Source organism: Hibiscus syriacus, unplaced genomic scaffold (assembly GCF_006381635.1).
Source record: "Hibiscus syriacus cultivar Baekdansim isolate YM2019G1 unplaced genomic scaffold, ASM638163v2 tig00111721_pilon, whole genome shotgun sequence".
In the NCBI taxonomy this organism is placed as follows: Eukaryota; Viridiplantae; Streptophyta; class Magnoliopsida; order Malvales; family Malvaceae; genus Hibiscus; species Hibiscus syriacus.
The window spans coordinates 1709622-1730647 of record NW_024063164.1 but is presented as its reverse complement, the minus strand read 5'-3'; the positions used below and the strand labels follow the sequence as shown (position 1 = coordinate 1730647).

Here is a 21026-nt window from a genome sequence, read left to right as displayed (position 1 = left end):
CTTCAGCTGATTAAAATTCGAGTCGAGTTTAAACTCGAGTCAAGTCAAGTCTCATTTACAACCTAGTTACTAGGGTTTTAACTCTGGTTATTTTGTTGATGTAACATGTCAGTCAAAAATAATTAAATTTTAATTTAACTCTTACATTTAGACAAAATATTAATTTGACTTAAAGTTTACATAACATACTAATTTAATTCTAAAATTTCATATAAAATATTAATTTAACTCTTAAAATCTAAATAAATTACACATTGCTAACCGTCATTCATCACTGTATTTGGTCAATGCCAGCTACGGTTAAACCTCAGAATTTCTAATTCACCGGTTTAAACCTCTCAAACTTAGATCCAATGTACATTTCACTGAAAAAAATAAAAGATTGACAATAAAAAAATTAATTTTTTAATTATTATAAAAATTAAAAACTGATTGAATTTATTAAAAAATCTGAATGAGGGAACATGAAGACGTCAAGAAAGTAGTGAAGGCGTTAAAAAATCATATTCTCAAATTAATGTATGAATCAAACTCATCCCAACATTTGCCTCTGATTTGTTTTCTGGTTTTATAAAAGAAAGCTGATTCGTGACGTGGCACAAAATTAGCCATACAATTCATCAAATCTCCAATGAAATTAATCTCAGCACAAAAATCGAAATCTATCCCTTCATAATCCATAACCCAATCCTCACAGTCTATTCTCCTAATCCAACGGTCGTTTCCCACTCATATCCCCAAACCATATCCACCCTTCTACTACAAAATCAAATACTCTCGTACTTCAGTTAGTTCGGAGTTGCTGGCATTCTAAAAAAAATGAGCTCCATTGCTTTCAAACCCTTCACCGAGCTCCGCCGTAGCTCCGCCGTGCCCTGCACCAATCCCACCACCACTCTTTCCAAACCCGTCGTCAAATTCCACGTGTCAGCCGCCAGAACGTCTCCAAAACTAAGCAACCGCAACCTCAGGGTAGCCATCATAGGGGGTGGCCCGGCAGGAGGCTCGGCCGCCGAAACTCTCGCAAAGGGCGGCATCGAGACGTTCCTAATCGAACGCAAACTCGACAACTGCAAACCCTGCGGTGGAGCCATCCCGCTTTGCATGGTGGGTGAGTTCGACCTGCCGTTGGATATCGTCGACCGGCGAGTCACCAAAATGAAGATGATTTCTCCGTCCAACATCGCCGTCGACATTGGGCAGACGCTGAAACCTCATGAGTACATTGGGATGGTGAGAAGGGAAGTATTGGACGCTTACATGAGAGAAAGAGCTAAGGAGAATGGGGCTAACATCATAAATGGGCTGTTCTTGAAGATGGATATGCCTAAAAGTTGGGATGAGCCTTATGTTTTGCATTACACCGAGTACGATGGGAAGATGGGAGCTACGGGATCTAAATCTACTTTGGAAGTGGATGCTGTGATCGGAGCTGATGGGGCCAACTCTCGTGTTGCTAAAGCCATTAATGCTGGAGATTATGAGTATGCCATTGCATTTCAGGTATATACAGATTTTTTACCCTTTTTCGAGTTATTTGTTGTTCAATTGCCAATTTTCGCAGAGAATCCATGGATGAAAGAGTAGAATTTAGTATCATAATTGAACAGGGGTGGAACTTGACGACAGAGTTTAAAGCAAACTTAAAATTTTAAATTAAAAAAAATTGAAGGGCTCAGTTTACAATATTTTTTTCAAAAAAATGGGAGTACATTAATTTTTTTAAATTTTTGAGAGGCTTAATGAGATTTTTTTTAAAAAAAATGAGAGGGATTTAATTAAAAATATTTAAGAAAATTAAAAATTAATATAAATTTTTAAAAATTTTGTGGGGTTAAATTAAATATTTTAAAAACTCTAAAGATCTAAACTATAATTTTTAAAATTTTTGAGAGATCATGCCCCTACTAGTCTCCATTATATTGAACACCCTTTCACATAAATTTCATATAACATGGGTGACTGGACCTGCAATATCTAACATTACCAACTTGTTAATCGGTCCATGAGGTTACAAGTAAACATGTGGTATAGTCGGTTTGATCCCTAAAATGTGAGATAACAAATCTTATACTTAGTGAAAGCTTTTCCTCCCTTTTGATTTGTAACACTTCTTATTGTTGGAATGTTTATCATATTCATATAGAGTATTTATTTGTTTAGTTTGAAAAAGGTTTTGACAAATCTCAAAATAGTTCGTGTGCATGGTGAAGTCTGAATGAGTTGTTAGAAAATTGCTGTTTTACTTGAAATGTAGTATTTAAATCTATGATTAACCTCAAAATCCTTCATTGTGGGGCTTCTTTTTGCAGGGTTGTTTGTTTTGCATTAGATCACTAGTATATGGAGTTTTCTTTTTCTCTTTTTAATAAATCTGTGCTGAATACAAGGTAATATTTTATTCAATGACTTTCGACCCTTTGACAATGAACGCTTATAGCCTTGGTATATGTGGTGCTCAAATCCAGGACCTCAAGGGATAACAATAAATCTCTTAACCACCGAGATCACTTGGTCCGTGCTAATATACGGAGTTAAATATATGGCTCAGTGAAGAACATGTGTTTAGTCCACTTCCAATCATTTTTATCTAATGTTCAAATTTTCCTACATTCGTGAAATCTCATTGTGATTGCAGGAGAGAATCAAAATCCCTGATGACAAAATGGTGTACTACGAGAATCTTGCTGAAATGTACGTCGGAGATGATGTCTCGCCAGATTTCTACGGTTGGGTTTTCCCCAAATGTGACCATGTTGCAGTCGGAACCGGCACGGTGACTCACAAGAGTGACATCAAGAAGTTCCAGCTAGCCACTAGAAACAGAGCAAAGGACAAGATCCTTGGGGGTAAGATTATACGAGTCGAGGCACACCCAATCCCCGAGCATCCTCGTCCGCGCAGGTTATCCGGGAGAGTAGCTTTAGTAGGAGATGCTGCTGGATATGTAACAAAATGCTCGGGTGAAGGCATCTACTTTGCAGCCAAGAGCGGGAGAATGTGCGCGGAGGCCATCGTCGAGGGGTCGCAAAATGGGAAGAAGATGGTGGATGAAGGGGACTTGAGGAAGTACTTGGAGAAGTGGGACAAGAAATACTGGCCAACATACAAGGTATTGGATGTCTTGCAGAAGGTGTTCTACAGATCGAATCCGGCTAGGGAAGCTTTCGTGGAGATGTGCGCTGACGAGTACGTGCAGAAGATGACGTTTGACAGTTACTTGTACAAGACGGTGGCGCCCGGAAACCCATTGGAGGATCTCAAGTTGGCAGTGAATACCATTGGGAGCTTGGTGAGAGCCAATGCACTTAGGAAGGAAATTGAAAGGTTAAATGTATGAGATGAATATCACTAGTTTCGGATATTTCTGTCAAGTTAAACCTTATGAGAATGATGTTTAATTCTTGCTCAAGGAAGATTATATTATGTTTGTATTTAGAAGATAAAATTGCACTTTAATTTATAATTATGCTCGAAATACATTGTATGCCAATGCCATGAAAATTTAATGACAATTTCTTCTCCAAATAATTCTTCCTTTTTACCTTTCGTTTTCTTTCTTTTTTATGCAAGTTATTAACCATCCAATTAGGGGCGACGTGAACAAAAGGGTAAAGTTAAATTATAGAGTTTTGAAATGTCAAAAATATAATTTCATCATAGTTTTAACATAAAAATATAGGGTAAACTATATGTTTAGTACCTAAACTTTCAGTTTTGGTCTATTTTAGTACCTAAACTCTTAATTTTTTCAAAACTTTACCTAATATTTAGTTTTTGTTTCATTTTAGTATTCCCATTAAAAACTTAACGTTAAGTTTTGAAACAAGCTGAAAGTTTAGATACTAAAGCGGACCAAAACTGATAGTTTAGGTACTAAACGCATTAAGTTTTTTAATGACGGGTACTAAAATGAAACAAAAACTAAAAGTTAGGCACGGTTTAGAAAAAAATGGAAATTTTGGTACTAAAACAAACTAAAAATGATATTTTAAGTATTAAATGCATAATTTACCCAAAAAATAATAAGACAAAACTGAAATCCATCAAATTTTGAAGACTAAACGATAATTTTAGTAATTTTTTAATAGTTTAGGTGATTTTAAGGTAGTATTGTTAAAAAAAATTAATTATTGATAATATACAAATTACATACGCAGTTGCTCAAACTCAATACCTCTCTACCTCTATATCTGTTTACATGTTGCCATTTTTTGTATATAAAAAAGTAAGGGTAAACTACAATTTTAGTAACCCAAATATCGCTTTTGTTCAATTTTAATAATTCAACTATTTTTTATTTCAAAATCATATTTAACATTACGTTTTGGTTTTATTTTGGCTAGCTACCGTTAAAAAATTAACGGTGATGTTGACGTGTCACCATAAGATAATATCATATTATCATTGAAATTTAAAAAAAAATATCACATCAACATTTCTGCTATTTTTTTAAAAGTGAGACTTAAATGAAATAAAAAAGTAACGATATAATTTAAAAATAATAATAATTGAATGACCAAAATAGAAAAAATGATAATTAGAGTACTAAGGGTATAGTTTACTATAAAAATAAACATTCATGAGAGTATATTATAATTGTTTTCTATATATATTATTATATATGTTTTGTTAATAATATTCATGACTAATTAGATCTTTTTACTCATTACATGTTATAATTATTTTGACTCCAAGTAACTGGGAATTTATAATTTTTTTAAAAAACAAAGGGCATAGATGGTTCAAAGTTCTTCGAAATTAGTATCAAGTTAGTTGATGATTTAATTTATAATTTTTTTATGATAAAAATATTGAGGATCATTATTTGATATATTATTAATACAAATAATAATAAATCCACGTTTAGAAGTTAAATATTTTATTTTTTATTTTCTTAAATATATTTAAAAAATATTTAGTATTATTATCAACGAATTTGGTTCAAGTGACAAGCAGCTTGATATCACTTAAACATGTCTTATGTTTGAGTTTTTATATATGCATTCCTTGCTAGGTGTGTGACTTGTGTTAGTCCGGATTAGTTAAGGCGAAACATTGGGAACTAGAAGGACAACAAAAAATATATTTACTATTATTTAAATTTAATTTATATAATTATTTTTTATTGTATATGTATCAAATAATAAATAAAATATTAATATAATTTAGATGGCTTTAATAAGAAAATGCAACTTGATGGCCCCTCAGCCGTTTGGTTGAAAAATTGTAAAACTTTGCGTTGTTGAAAGAATATTCCTTAAAAGGATTCGGATACTAGATTAGAAACTAGGGTGAATTATAAGTTTATTATTTAAACTGTTATTTTAATTTTTTTAGTAATCCAAATTTATTTTTTTAAATTATATATGACGTTTAGTTTAGGTTTCATTTTAATACTTTGTTGTTAAAAATTTAACGATGATGTTGACGTGTCACCATAAAATAATGTCACGTCATTATTGAAAAATAAAAAAATACGACATCAGTAATTATGTTATGTATTTAAAAGGGATGTATCAAATTAAAACTTAAATTAAAAATTAAATATGATTTAAAAAAATTAAATAACAAAACAAACATAATAATTTAAATACTAAGATAAATAAACAAAATATACTTAACTGATACAAACAATCTCAGAGTCAATAAAATAAGACTATTGTCAATTGTCAATTATCATACATCAATACATAAGATATTATCATTTTATCAATTCAAACATACAAAATCATATTTTTTTTATTGAGAGTATTATTATTGATCTCTTTTTAATTACATTTATATTATGAGATTCACTTATTAATTTAAATATATTTAGTTTATAACTTATTTAGTAATTTTAGGAACACACAAATCAACACCTATATATGGGGATGGACACATACCCGACCTGACTTTATATGATCAGATTTTTTTTAAATATGTGTTTGGGTCTGGTCGGGTCTGGTTGAATTCAAATTTAAGGTGAAAATACTTGACCCGAAAAAATATTATTTTATCTTATATATCTAAGGATAATTGCAATAATACCCTCTATATATATTATTTTTCAATTAAATCCCTATTTTTATTGAATAAGAATAATATTTTTGGGTAAACTACACATAGCATCACTCAACTTTCTTCTCACCCCTATTTTGATTAGTCAAGTTTAAAAGTAATAACTCAACTTTATACATTAATTTTTTTTCACTCACCTGTTAGTTTATTAGAAGTGTGATGACATGACATTTTAACTCAAACTTTTCTCCGTTAATTTAGGCGATTTTACCCAAAAATTACTCTCACAGGTTTTAATTACCTGTCAGACACCGTTTTAAAAACTTTTACCGATCTAACACTCTTTGCAGAAAGGCACGGATCTTACTCTGACGTGGCGTAAACTCGGATAAAGCACGATGATGATCAACGACTTTCTAGGATAGGTGCTAGATTTGTAATATTTTTTGAAATAGTGCCTGATAGATAATTAATTTATGTTAAGGTGATTTTTGTGTAAAAACACCACAAAAAGGAAGTAGATTTGTTTTTTTTTTGAAAAAAAAATAAAATTTAATTAGCCCATCATTTTCATTTCCTATCTTATGAAAAATTAAGTCCTATGATCATAAAGAAAATCACGTGCCTTTCACACTTATGATTTTCTTCAAATAATTATTTTTTTCTTTTTAATAAATTTTTTCATTAAATCCTAGAAATAAGATTTTTCTTCAATAATAAAAATAATAATAATGAAAAATAGTGTCAATAAACTTTGTCCCGTCTCTTGATTTTTTCATTATTTAACCAATAAACTAGTGATGTTTACCCTAGATAAGACCAACGTTGACCTTGATAATTGAGTTTTTCATCATTTATTTTTCAAAAAATTATTATTATTTATTATTATTATTATTATATTTTTAATTCGTTTTATTTTGATAATTGAGTCATTAATTTGTATTCTTTTACTGGCATCACACATTAATAAAAATTTAATGAGTTAATGCTAGTGAACGTTTAAATGTGCGTCATCCCCTTAAGCAGCGTATCCCCTTAAACCAATAGTAGTTTATAAGAATTCACTAATTATACATTCAATCAACATATCATAAACATATTAAAATATAGATTTATAAGAATTTTATACTCGATATATATATATATATATTATCTCAACATATCTAAGAATAACTTTGAATCTAAATTAAATTTAAAAACGTATTCAACACAAAAATGTTGGTTAAATAATGACAAAATCAATAGACGAAACAAAGTTTATTGACACTATTTTTCATTATTATTATTATTATTGAAGAAAAAATATTTTATTATCTTATTTCCAGGATTTACTGAAAAATTTTATTAAGAAAAGAAAAAAAAAATTATTTGAAGAAAATGACAAGTGTGAAAGGTACATGATTTTCTTTATGGTCATAGGACTTTATTTTTCAGAAGATAAGAAATAAAAATGATTGACTAATTAAATTTTATCTTTTTTCCAACAAACAGAACACAACTACTTCCTTAATATTTCATGGTGTTTTTACACAAAAATCACCTTAACATAAATTAAATACTTGTCTGGCACTGTTTCAAAAACTTTTACAAATCTAGCACCCGTCCCAGAAAGACGTCGATTATCATCCACACTTTATCCGATTTGGCGTCATATCCCGTGCCTTTCTGCAAATGATGCTAAATCAATAAATTTTTTTGAAACGGTGCCTGACAGGTAATAAAACCCGTCAGATGATTTTTGGGTAAAAACACTGTTAATTTATCCATGTCAACTATTTTATCATCCTTGATGTTCACTGCTCTCACCTTTTCCTTGCACTTTTCCTTACTGCAACTCTCCCCAAGACTTCTTTATATCTCCAATTCTCCATCACTTTGTCTGCACTTATTTTTGCCTTCCTTTTCCCTGCTCTATACCATTGAGAATAAAGAAGTAGACATAAATGATGCAATGTTTCCTACCTCAAATTTTATAAGTTTTTCCCACCCAAAATTTGATGTATACACTCTAAATTTTAGAGATGAGGTAACAAAGACACAATCTTTTTTCATTTTGATTAATTCAAGTACTCTCCCTAAAGGGGTTATTTTTGCATCCTTGAATGGTTGTTTCTGAAATTCAATTATTTCTCTTTTGATTATTGTTCCAGCCACCAAAACTCCATTTTCCTAATTAACTCACTCTTTTTGGCTTCTGCTACACGTAATAAAAATTTCAGTAAATTAAAAACCAGACTTGAAACAGATAAATTATACGAAATCAGGTCAAAACAGATATGCACAATGCAAATAAGATAAAACAGTCACGTGCACATGATATTTTAAACATATATTTAAAACAAGTATATGGCACACAAGTAACATATCTCGCAAAACGAATCAGCTCGGGAGATCTATCAAGCACCAACTTCACTACGCTCTTCGACTGTACGCGAACATAGGTCATATCAGAACAAGGATAATCAGAGTAATATTCTAAACTGAATATCTAATAGGGTTACAAAACTATATAAATAATCACAGGGTCGTACGGACGAACGAATCTGGAGGAACCGGGTCGAGCAGACGAATGGTCAGAAGATGCACGAGTACCTTAATTAATGATATCATCATAAATTAATCGGTTATTCACCTTAAATTAAATGAACTTAATTAAATTGTTTAAATTACATATGCATATTCGGGTTTGATGGTCAATTTGGATGCTTTCATGTTCGAATTTGACAAAACGGACTTCAGATTCAAACTCAAGTTGAACAAAAACATAAAATAGGACTTTTTGAAAATTTTGAATTTTGGTCAAAGTCAATGGCCAACGGGCAGGTTAACAATTAGGTAAAAGTCAACAGTTTGGTTCAAGGTCAACGTGTCAACGAGAAAGTTAACGGTCAGGTCAAAGTTAACGATTCAGGCCAACAGGTCAGACCGATTTGGGTTGACTTAGGGTGGTTCGAGTTGACTCGATTCAGTCAAACAGACCCAGTTAAGATCAGGTTAGGTTGTTCGGTCCACTTGAACTGATGTGATCCCAATCAACCCTAACTTTCTTCTTGATCTAATTAAATCATGGAAGTTCACCAAGGCTGATTCAAAGGGGGTTCTACCTTACTTCATCCTATACCTGCTCATTTATGCACTATATTTTATCATATGTTTTTATTTACCTCTTAGGATATGCTTATCATATGATATCATTCATTGCATGAATTTGCATGACATTCATTGCATTTAATAAGCATGTTGTTCATTTAAGCATGCATTGCATTTAAATCATCTAGTTCATTTAGGGAAGTAGTTCAATTATGCATATTTAGATCATTTAGTAAGCTACTTCATTCATGCATCTAGTTCATTGAATAAAGTTAGTTCATTAATCAAAATAAATCTTAATTATCCCATGCATATTTACATGTTATAATTGAATAAAGTTTATCTTTGTGTTTAGGTGCAAGAGTAAAGCTGAACAGTCTCAACAGATGCAAGAATATCAGTCAGAATATATTCTAAATCTGGATACGATACAGATATTTTTGGGTCCAGAAACCAATTGGACATTATTCCTCTATCTCTTAGCTTTCCAACGCCATTTGAGTCACCTCAATCCGATATCGGGAGCTTGAGATATGATCGAATTACCAAAGAAATTGTAGGCTGGAATTTTCATTACGGGAATTTCATGCATGGATTATTTGGATGACTTTGAACCAAGGAAGAGTCCTTTCATCTTCTACTAAGAGACAAGCAATTGATGGCCATCTTAATTCACCAATTCAAGGCATTCAAGGTTGATGTTATCACCCATTGAAGGTCATTCATGTTCAAGCAAGGGGACATGCAATAACCATCATTCAAAACTTAGCATTCAAGGCCTTTATCATCTTTTGAAGGCTGATCATATTCTTCAAGGGAACAAGCAATGAAGGATGATTTTATTTCATTTAATCATCAAATTAAGTGATAAAATCAGCAAGGAATTTGAAGAGACAAGCTGATTTGGACATGTAGGATGTCCACATTCATCCTATGACTTCATTTAACCTCTTTTCTTCCATTTGCAAGCAAAGCAAGGTAGCCCAAGAGTCACCCCTCCTTCTTGGACGAAATTAAGGCCATATTCAGCTTCAAATTATCTAGATTCATCCCCAAAATGATCTAGAATATTCATCCAACTTTGAACATAAGAAGACAAAGCATTCAAGTGTATTTTATTGCTAAATTGATGAGAATGTTATCATCTTTTGAGTCTTTTCATATGCTTCTTAGAAATACTATAAATAGACACCTTTGGGATCATTTGTAGACACACAATTTGATTTATGAAAATACTTTGAAAGATTTCTTTCATTTTAGTTCTTGGATTAGAACTCTATCGGTTTCTTATCGGTCTTGAAGCCTTCATCCATTTCATCTTGTTTTAGCGTTGGTTCCTAGCTCTACTATAGCTAGTGGGTCACGTTCCACCCTCTATCACTTCGATTCCATCTTTATTATATTGTTGGTTCCTAACACATATATAGTTAGAGGGTCACAATCAATCCTTTGAATTACTATCATTCTCTATGCCAACCACAAACATCTTTCACCATTTTTGTTACATCCATTCAACCATTATCACCTCCACACTTCTTTCATTTACAATCCACTTCAACTTTACTCTATCATTTCCATTACTTTCATACACAAATTTATATTTACATATTTCCCTTCTTATAACGTTGTTTGTACATTTTCAGTCTTCAATCAAAGCACCGCGAAGTTCTTACTAGAATCACGATCGGACAACATCGTATATGGCTCGGAACACATAATCAGGATCATATCATTTGGTATCAGAGCGAGTCGATTCAGTAAGATTGCAATTTCCTCTCTCCCAGGTTAGTGAAAAAAAGCAAAAAATATAAAAAATCGTGAAAAAAGAAAATAACAAATTTAAAAAGGGGGGATCAATTCTTTTCATCTTTGAAAAAAGTAATCAAGAAGGTTTCGTATTCGTTTCATCATTTCTTTCATTATCTTTACGATTTCATTGCCTATTCTCATATTCGTTCTTTATTGTATCCAATTATTTCTTTACTCACATCATTCTTCCAACCAAGCCCCAAATTGTTTCAGCCAAAGTCTACAAGACACCTTAAACCTCGAGGGAGTTCCACAAGAACTTTAAAGGAAAGCAAGAGCGGTAAAAGGCAAGAGTGTGCATTAAGGGTAAAAGCCATCCCGAGTGAAACACGAGAGGAGAGACTTTTCCTTGGACTGTATTGGTGAGGTATATATTTTTTATAACTAATAATGTCTCGTGCTTCTAGAGACAATTTTCATATTTCAGGAGGTGACAACCAAAATGATGGTGGTGCGCCAAACTTGCAAATGCAAGCAATGACACGAGAGATAAGGAGTTTGTTTCAAAAGCATCTCGACCCAATCTCAAAGAAATTGGAGCGAATGATAGAACAACCTTCTTGTTCACAAACACGTCCATCGAAGATCAAAACACAACTAAAAATGAGAGATGATACTCGATCCTATTCTAGTTCTGCACCTAATTGCAGTAGAAGATCTTACAAGGAGGATCCCAATTTTCTAACAAGAAGCAATGTCAAAAGTTCAATGCGAAGTGAGACCAGAAATTTTGCATCTTTTAATCTTGAAAGTCTATCTCGTCTTCAAGAGTGTTTTGACAATTTTGTCAAAGAAACACAATTGCAAGAACAACTAGAAAAAGGAAATATTTGCAACAAAGAAAGAGACATAAGAGTTGAAAAAGACATTGAGAGCAGAGAAAAAGAATTTTGAGAAAAAGAGGGAAATAGGAGATTTTCGAAGAAAAAGAGTGTCATTGAAAAAGAAATTCAAAAAGAATATGAGAGTGAAAATGATGAGTTTGAAAAAGAAATTGTTTGTGCAAAAGAGAGAGTGTGTCAAATTTCATTTTGCACTGACAACCTTAACCATTCTTCTTCTATTCTTGAAATTTATTGTTGCAGGATGATGAGAATATCACTTCAAGAGACATTTTAAACATATTGCCATTCCTAAAGATGATCGAACATCATCCATGCTTTAATAATGTTTCAAAGGAAGATCCAATGAAGTTTTCTATCACCAAGTGCCCAATAAGATCATCAAGCACCCTCCATGGTTTGATTTTTCCATTTCTTTTGTTATTGAATTATTTACTTCTAACTTTGATTTACTTTTCAGAGGGATGATTCAAAAACAAGGAATTGATGTTTTGAGTTGCGAGGATAAGTTTCTTTGCTATCTTGAGATGAAATTTCCACTCTCAATTTTGCAAATAGATTATTTGAAGCAAAGGCTATCCATCTACTCAAGGGCCATCATATGGAAGGGTATGAATATTAAATTTGGCATGACTTACCTACTTAAGGAATCCAAGAGAATTGTGCACATTCAAACCCAAACAATTTATTCATATGGAAGGGTTTTCACAAGCTTCATGCATTAACTAATTGGTATGATGATTCCAAGAGACACCATGAAGAAGGATCCCATGAACCAATGCACATTTTCATGAAGAACCTCAACCATCGACCACTATCTCCGAATAATCTTGGGTTTGTTTTCCTTATCTCTTTAAATCTTATTTCCTTTTCTACTAATCTAGTTTTGATTGTAGGAAACGAAATGAGACATTCTTTTGAAAGAGAACAACATCGAAAGATAGAGGATTTAAAGAGAAACGTTCTTTAATCAAAAGTAGTAACCTTTTAGACCATGGAATGATTCAAAGGACAAGTTCCTTTATCAATGGAAGTGATGTTTTGAATCAAGGCAAGGTTCAAAAGACAACTCTCTTTGTCAAAGGATATGATGTTTCGAAAAGAGAGATCCAAAAGGCATGTTCAAATTCGAGTGAACCATATGAAAATAAGGTTTACGAGCATGAAGATCATGATCTTGGAAAATGGGTTTTGTGTAAATCAAAAGTAAAATAGTTCCCCACCCAAAGGAAATCAAAATTGTTCCCGTTCATAACAAGTGTTGATTTGGGGACAAATCGCATTAAAGAGGGAGGGAATGATGTGATCCTAATCAGCCCTAACTTTCTTCTTGATCTAATTAAATCATTGAAGTTTACCAAGGCTGATTCAAAGGGGGTTCTACCTTACTTCATCCTATACCTGCTTATTTATGCACTATATTTTATCATATGTTTTTATTTACCTCTTAGGATATGCTTATCATATGATATCATTCATTGCATGAATTTTCATGACATTCATTGCATTTAATAAGTATGTTGTTCATTTAAGCATGCATTGCATTTAAATCATCTAGTTCATTTAGGGAAGTAGTTCAATTATGCATATTTAGATCATTTAGTAAGCTACTTCATTCATGCATCTAGTTCATTGAATAAAGTTAGTTCATTAATCAAACTAACTCTTAATTGTCCCATTCATATTTACATGTTATGATTGAATAAAGTTTATCTTTGTGTTTAGGTGCAAGAGGAAAGCTGAACAGTCTCAATAGATGCAAGAATATTAGTCAGAATGTTCTCTAATTCTGGATGCGATACAGATATTTTTGGGTCCAGAAACCAATTGGACATTATTCCTCTATCTCTTAGCTTTGCAATGCCTTTTGAATCACCTCAATCCAATAGCGACAACTTGAGATATGATCGAATTACCAAATAAATTATAGGCTGAAAGTTTCATTACGGGAATTTCATGCATGGATTATTTGGATAACTTTGAACCAAGGAAGAGTCCTTTCATCTTATACTAAGAGACAAGCAATTGATGTCCATCTTAATTCACCAATTCAAGGCATTCAAGGTTGATGTTATCACCCATTGAAGGCCATTCATGTTCAAGCAAGGGGACATGCAATAACCATCATTCAAAACTTAGCATTCAAGGCCTTTATCATCTTTTGAAGGCTGATCATATTCTTCAAGGGAACAAGCAATGAAGGATGATTTTATTTCATTTAATCATCAAATTAAGTGATAAAATCAGCAAGGAATTTGAAGAGACAAGCTGATTTGGACATGTAGGATGTCCACATTCATCCTATGACTTCATTTAACCTCTTTTCTTCCATTTACAAGCAAAGCAAGGTAGCCCAAGAGTCACCCCTCCTTCTTGGACGAAATTAAGGCCATATTCAGCTTCAAATTATCTAGATTCATCCCCAAAATGATCTAGAATATTCATCCAACTTTGAACATAAGAAGACAAAGCATTCAAGTGTATTTTATTGCTAAATTGATGAGAATATTATCATCTTTTGAGTCTTTTCATATGATTCTTAGAAATACTATAAATAGACACATTTGGGATCATTTGTAGACACAATTTGATTTATGAAAATACTTTGAAAGATTGTTTTCATTTTAGTTCTTGGATTAGAACTCTATTGGTTTCTTGTCGGTCTTGAAGCCTTCATCCATTTCATCTTGTTATAGCGTTGGTTCCTAGCTCTACTATAGCTAGTGGGTTACGTTCCACCCTCTATCACTTGGATTCCATATTGATTATATTGTTGGTTCCTAACTCATATATAGTTAGAGGGTCACAATCCATCCTTTGAATTACTATCATTCTCCACGCCAACCACAAACATCCTTCACCATTTTTGTTACATCCATTCAAACATTATCACCACCACACTTCTTTCATTTACAATCCACTTCAACTTTACTCTATCATTTCCATTACTTTCATACACATATTTATATATACATATTTCCCTTCTTAAAACGTTGTTTGTACATTTTCAGTCTTCAATCAAAGCACTGCGAAGTTCTTACTAGAATCACGATCGGGTAACATCGTATATGACTCAGAACACATAATCGGGATCATATCATGAAGCATTCTAGAAGGTTCTCTGGGGAAAAAATGAGCCGTACGCGCATGTGGTGGCGAGTGGTAACGGTGACGAGTTCGGGTTGGTCGATCGAGTATCCCACGAGCAACCACACCTAATATCAACCCAATTCAACGTCTAATTAAGCCGAAATATGGGAGGAAATAATCGAATAAAGGTAACAAGAAGCTTACCTGAGCGATTAACGACAAACCCGGTTGAGTTTTGGTCGGACGACGACTGGGAGTTCAACGGCGGCTGGCGTAAAGCGAGCCGGTGACTGGAATGGCCGAAATCGATGGAGATATCGATGGCGATGCAAGGATTTTCCTACCTCAATTAGCGATGATCGGTGACCAATTCAGGGTCATTGATGACTAGGGATAGGGCAAGGGAGGACGTCGGTTCTACTAGTGGCGACAGAGCACAATAACGACGGTCGGAGAGGGCAAATCGTGGAGGTCGATGTCGGGGTTAAAGGGAAAATTGGGGATTTTTATGGATGGGTTCGAGTTTCACGAGTTGGGGGAAATGGGTTTTGGGTATTAAAATCGAGCCTGAAACACTATAAGATATTTTTAGTTAAATTAATTGTAAATAATGGCATAACCTTGTTGGTAGAGAGATGGCTGGCCATGCCCTAGTTCATGGGTTCAAACTAGCACAACTACCAAAGTTTGATTTTTTATTTTTTCCACTGACTAGAAAAATTAGGAAATTTATGATTAGATCCATGAACTGCCTGTAAATTTTAAAACGGGCTGCAAGTTTTGAAATCTTACAATTTGGTCCCTAATTAAATTAAATTAATTTATAATTTTTATTCTAGAAATTAGGGGTGTGACAATTCTCCTCCCTTTAAAAAAAATTCATCCTCGAAATTTATTTGAGTCAAATAGAAAATGAAAACTAGGTCTTTAATTCTTCACAAGACTAAGGCTAAATACTCTATTGACGATAACGAAAAATATCGCTAGACTCGGAACAAAAACAGGGGTCTCGATGCCTAAAATAAAAAATCGGAGGATCTTAGAGTACGAAACTCGAATATAGAAAGGGCATTATAAGACATGCATGGTAAGAAACAAAATTAACAATAACTATACCTGCAGATGTCCCAGGCTCAACTCTATCACCAGAACGTTGGGTAGCATAGACAAGGGCAAGCTGTCGATTCTCGGAAGCAGCTAGTCCTCTACTCTATGAGTGAGCTCTACTGTCAAACCTAGAAATAGATCCAAAAGTCCTACCCTGACTGTAACTCCTAGCTAGAATCTGAACAGAAGCCTTAGAACGTGCAAGAGTCTGAGCGGGGGTCCGATCGATAGAGGCTGGATGCAGACAATTCCTCATAAAGTGCTTTTTAGAGCCACTATGATAACAAGTACCTATCTTCTTACGACACTCTCCCCCGTGTCGATTTCCACAATGGTCGTAACTTGGTATCAGAGTGAACCCTGAAGATTCACATCGACTATCTAATAGAGGTGGAGGTAATGTAGGACTCGAACCAGTATGACTCCCGTCATGAGCAACAATATGAGTCCTCTCATCAGGGCGTGCAGAAGGCTCAGACTGACCAATCTCCTAGATCGCTCTCGATCTATCCTGTCTCTATCAAGAAAAGAAGCCTCGACTTCTTTAGCGTCTTTGGTTTTCCCTATTATAACATTGAACACTTCATCCTTATGAGTAACCACCTAACGACACTCGGAGTGCAAGATTTTTCTAGTCACAAAACAAATATAATATTTTCAAATTTATCATTTTTAGTATCCAGTCTGTCACGAATGTTAAATAGATTTGTCAACCATTCAAAACTTTTTTTGTGACTCTTTTACCGCAATATATGAAGAGGTCATTTTCAACTCCAAACTATTTAGCATCCAGGGCTGCTTAACATTTATAGTGATGTGGCCACCCACATTGCGCTCAAGAATACAAAGTTCCATTAATTGAAATCACACGGTGATTAGTCGACGATGAACTTTTGAGGGGGAAGTGGTTGCTATAGGGAAAGGAATTAAGATTATAGGTTTGGATGTAAGAGACAGAGATTTAGGTGTGTGTGGACGACGACAAAGATAATGATTAATCATTAAATAGGTGATGACGGATGGATGGTCAGTCGACAACGATAACAATAGTTGAAGATTAATGACAAAATGAATGGGCTTGGAAATTAATGATTTTGAGGGTTTGAATTTTTTATATTATAAAGGTTATTTTGTTTTTTTAAATAATAATATTTTTAAGTTTTGTATTTTTTTCTAAAAATATAAATACGAAACGTGCCATGTTTTGAGTGATTGACGGGTTTTTAACAATCTTGACGAATCAATTATTTTAAATAATAACATATAAATGTTCGACATATACTTTAACCAAAAAAACTTTAAACACCGAAAATATATAAAAGATATAATTTAGACACTTACTTTTTAATTAAACCTTTAGCTATTTCATATTCTTTCTCTCTTAATTTTACTTTAATCTCAGTCATCTATTTTCACTCATCCAACAGTCTAAAATCTGTGTAAAACTAAAGAGTTTTACATAGTGTAAGTGGATCCTAACCCTATATGGGATAGGATCTTGTTACATAATGTAAAACTCTTTTAGTTAAACACAGATTTTGAGACCGTTGGATGAGTGAAAATAGATGGCTGAGATTAAAAGTTTAAAATGAGAAGATATTCACTAGAAAAAAAACAAGGAGTCAATCTCAGCCATCTATTTTCACTTATCCAATGATCTTAAATCTGTGTAAAACTAAAGAGTTTTACATATTATAAGTGGATCATAACCCTATATGTATATATTAATAACGTGAGGACCACAAAAATTTATTAATTTAAAGAGGTACTAATTAATCGATAAATTAATAATTTATTAATTTGAAGAGATTTATTCTGATTCAATGAACCTACATTATTCTTCATAACATGAATTCATGGAGTGACTTTGCGACCAAACTGAAAATGATACAATGTCTTTGCAACCAATTACGCTGAAGGAAACACTTATAGTGGCAACAACTCTTCACAACTTTTTGTTGCAGTATGAGAACATAACACCAAAACTTTTGGATGCAGTAAGGAAAGTTAGAGATGAAATACAACTAGATTTAAATTTTAAGAAGTAAACAACAATAGAATCATATTTTATTAAGGTGTCCTAGTTATATTTGTAATTTTATAGAATTATTAATTTATAAATATTAAATGGATCATAAATTTATATAAAGTCTTTCAAAAAATTATTATCATATTAATTTATCAAATTTATTAATTTAGACTTTGGACATAAGTCGAGACCTAGAAAAATTATTATTTTAGATAGGTTATTAATGTATCGAGTATTAATTTATAGAAGTTCTATTGTATAATAGATGTTGAATATCTTGTACTTTTGAAAAGTTTAAAATTCTCGTATAATTTAAGTATTTTTTATATTTTTATTGATAATTTAGTTTTATATATATTCTACAATTTTATATTTTTAGTATAATTTCTTAAGTTCATATTCTCTAATATAAAACTTTATGTATGTCTATATTCTTTAAAATTTTGAGTGATAGATCATTTTTATTAGGATGTCTTGATCGCAATGACATATCTAAAATTAAAGAATGAGATTAAAATTTGAATATTTTTTTTTTCAAAATTGGTATACAAAATTTCTTATTTTCCCCTTCTCTTTAGCACATTTAACTAAATTTAACAACTTTCTCAAAATAACGAGTATGCATTTACTCCTCTCAAATGTTGCATACTTCTTTCTCTACTTAATTGTAACGGTGGATCTAAAAATTTTAAAATGGAGATTAAAAATTTTAATAATTTTTTGGTTTCATTATTTTTCCTTGTTCCCGAACACATTAAACTAAATTTAATATTTTTTTCTTCAAAATAACAAGTATGTAGTCGTTCCTCTCTAAAGCTACATACATCTCCTGCTTGATCAATTAACGACTTTCATCATTTATGGTTGACTTATTTCACAAATAAGTATGTACGTACAAGGTTGGTAGCATGATTTTATGTTAGGGGTGAATTTTTAAAATTTTAGGATTAGATGAATTTATAAAATTGTAGAGAGGTGAAAACATGCTATTAATAGAAAATAAAAAGAAAATATCTAAAATATATGATAATTTAAAATTTCCATGAGGATAAGTGCCCTCAACTTCCCCTCGGTCCATCACTACCTAGGTATACTATTTTTTATAGAAGTATTTTTTTATAATAAGGAAAGCCTCATTAAAAACTCCCTTTATATCCGTCAAGCAACAAAGACTTGACGAACATTAGAAGGAGGAAAAGAGTGCCTAAGAAATTTTATTGCATAATACCTAGGTACAAAAAGATCACAAAACCGCCAAGAACCCTTGGCAGTTCTCAATACTATGAAAAGATGCACAAAAATAAAACATAAATAATTACCCTACAGAAAACAACCTCCTTATATGACTCAGCCTGGAACAAACTTAAACATCAAACTTAAACAATGACCTAAGTTGCCAAATATTCCCTAAGAACTAAATAACAACAAAAATAAATCCATTGCACTTAACCAATCTCTAATTTGGCGAATTGATCCGCTTCTCAATTAATTGCTCTCTCCATATGCCACACAATGACACCTTTATCTACCACAATCTCAGCAATATCTTTTACTAAGGATAGGAACATCGGGGTGGAACTAGCTAGATTTTTTTTATCCAATTCACAACCACCATACTATCAAATTCCAAAATAAGCATTCGGTTTGCCGACATTCTCAAATCCAGAAACAAATTTAAACCTTTTTTCACTGCCATCAACTGTGCCATAATAGGAGGTTCGAATAGATTACTATCTTTTTCATTTAGTTACTGAAAGTTTTTTTTTTGTCAGAATAAATACTTAAAATAAATCATTTTTGCATCTAGGTTCTTAAAATTGACATATGGTATTAATTAAACAAATACATTATGTACCTAAATGAAAAAATGATATATTTTAGGTATATATTTTGAATAATAAAAGTATTTTAAGTATTTAGATAAAAAATGATATATTTTAAATTAAAAAATATTTTAAATATTTAAATAAAAATAATATATTTTAAATACTTATTTTAAATAATTTTTTGAATAGATTGAAGTAATTATAAGGTAGTATCTATTCATATTTCTTTAATTATCTACTTATTTTAGATATTTAAATGAATAAATAATATATTTTAAATAGTATAAACCTCCGTGGTTATTATGTTTGTTGAATAAAAAAACCAACTTACGTTCAAAAAAAAGGCTTAATATTAAAAATTGCCTAAACAATACATCTTTTCTCATTTAGGTGCTTAAACGTTTTTTTTGTTAATTTAGGTGTTTAATATTTCTAAAATTATCATTTAGGTGCTTACACTGTAACGGCCGTTAAAAAATCCGTTAAAAATAAATCAATTAATCAAACACGTGACTTGATTTTTTATTTACTTTAACTTTAAAAAAATAAAATTCATAAATTTTCAAAAAAGTCCCAAACTTTTTATATTTTTCATAAAATATCCAAGACTTTTAATTTCAATCGATGGCTACCACCACCTTCAATAATCACTCACTCACACACCGACCGGCCACCAGCACTTCGACCACCCTTTGATCGTTCACACGTCGATTGAGATGAATATGTGTTGGGATTTAGAGATTTAGGGTTTAGATATAGGAATTTTGAGGGTTTAAAGGTCCAATCGGTGATGGGTGGATATATAGCGGCTGCTGGGGGCAATTGCGGTGGTGGACGACCAGCGAGTGAGGTAGATGTTTTTGGGATTAAGTATTTTGATACTTATTTGAGGTTTTAAAAATATTTTGGGTTTTTTAATAATAATACTTTTAAGTTTTTCTTTAATAATTTTTTTAAATATTTGTAAAGACACAACGTGTCACATTTTGAGTGGTTGACGAAAATTTTTAATGGTTATTATGGTCGAGACACCTAAATGATAATATTAGAAACGTTAAACACCTAAATTAATAAAAAAAATTACATACCTAAATAGAAAAAGAAGAATAATTTGATCAATTTTTTATATTAAACGTTAAAAAAAAATGGTAGAACAAGGCAAGCAAATCTTAGCCATAGAAAGCAAAAATTCAACCATCGGCCACGATTTCTTCTTGGCAAGGCAACAAA

General features: G+C 32.1%; 1 protein-coding gene across 1 annotated transcript; it reads left to right on the top strand.

Moving 5' to 3' along the window:
* Positions 1-786: 786 nt before the first annotated feature.
* Positions 787-3444, top strand: LOC120168859 (geranylgeranyl diphosphate reductase, chloroplastic-like). The gene is made up of 2 exons (XM_039177142.1): positions 787-1503; positions 2639-3444. Exons 1-2 carry the CDS (start codon positions 820-822, stop codon positions 3338-3340), a joined length of 1386 nt encoding a protein of 461 aa, XP_039033073.1. The 5' UTR covers positions 787-819; the 3' UTR covers positions 3341-3444.
* Positions 3445-21026: the final 17582 nt, after the last annotated feature.

Coding starts and splice junctions, on each gene's coding strand:
- LOC120168859 (XM_039177142.1), top strand. CDS start 820: ATGAGCTCCATTGCTTTCAAACCCTTCACCGAGCTCCGCCGTAGCTCC. Junction 1,504..2,638: donor AGTATGCCATTGCATTTCAG/GTATATACAGAT, acceptor TTGTGATTGCAG/GAGAGAATCAAAATCCCTGA.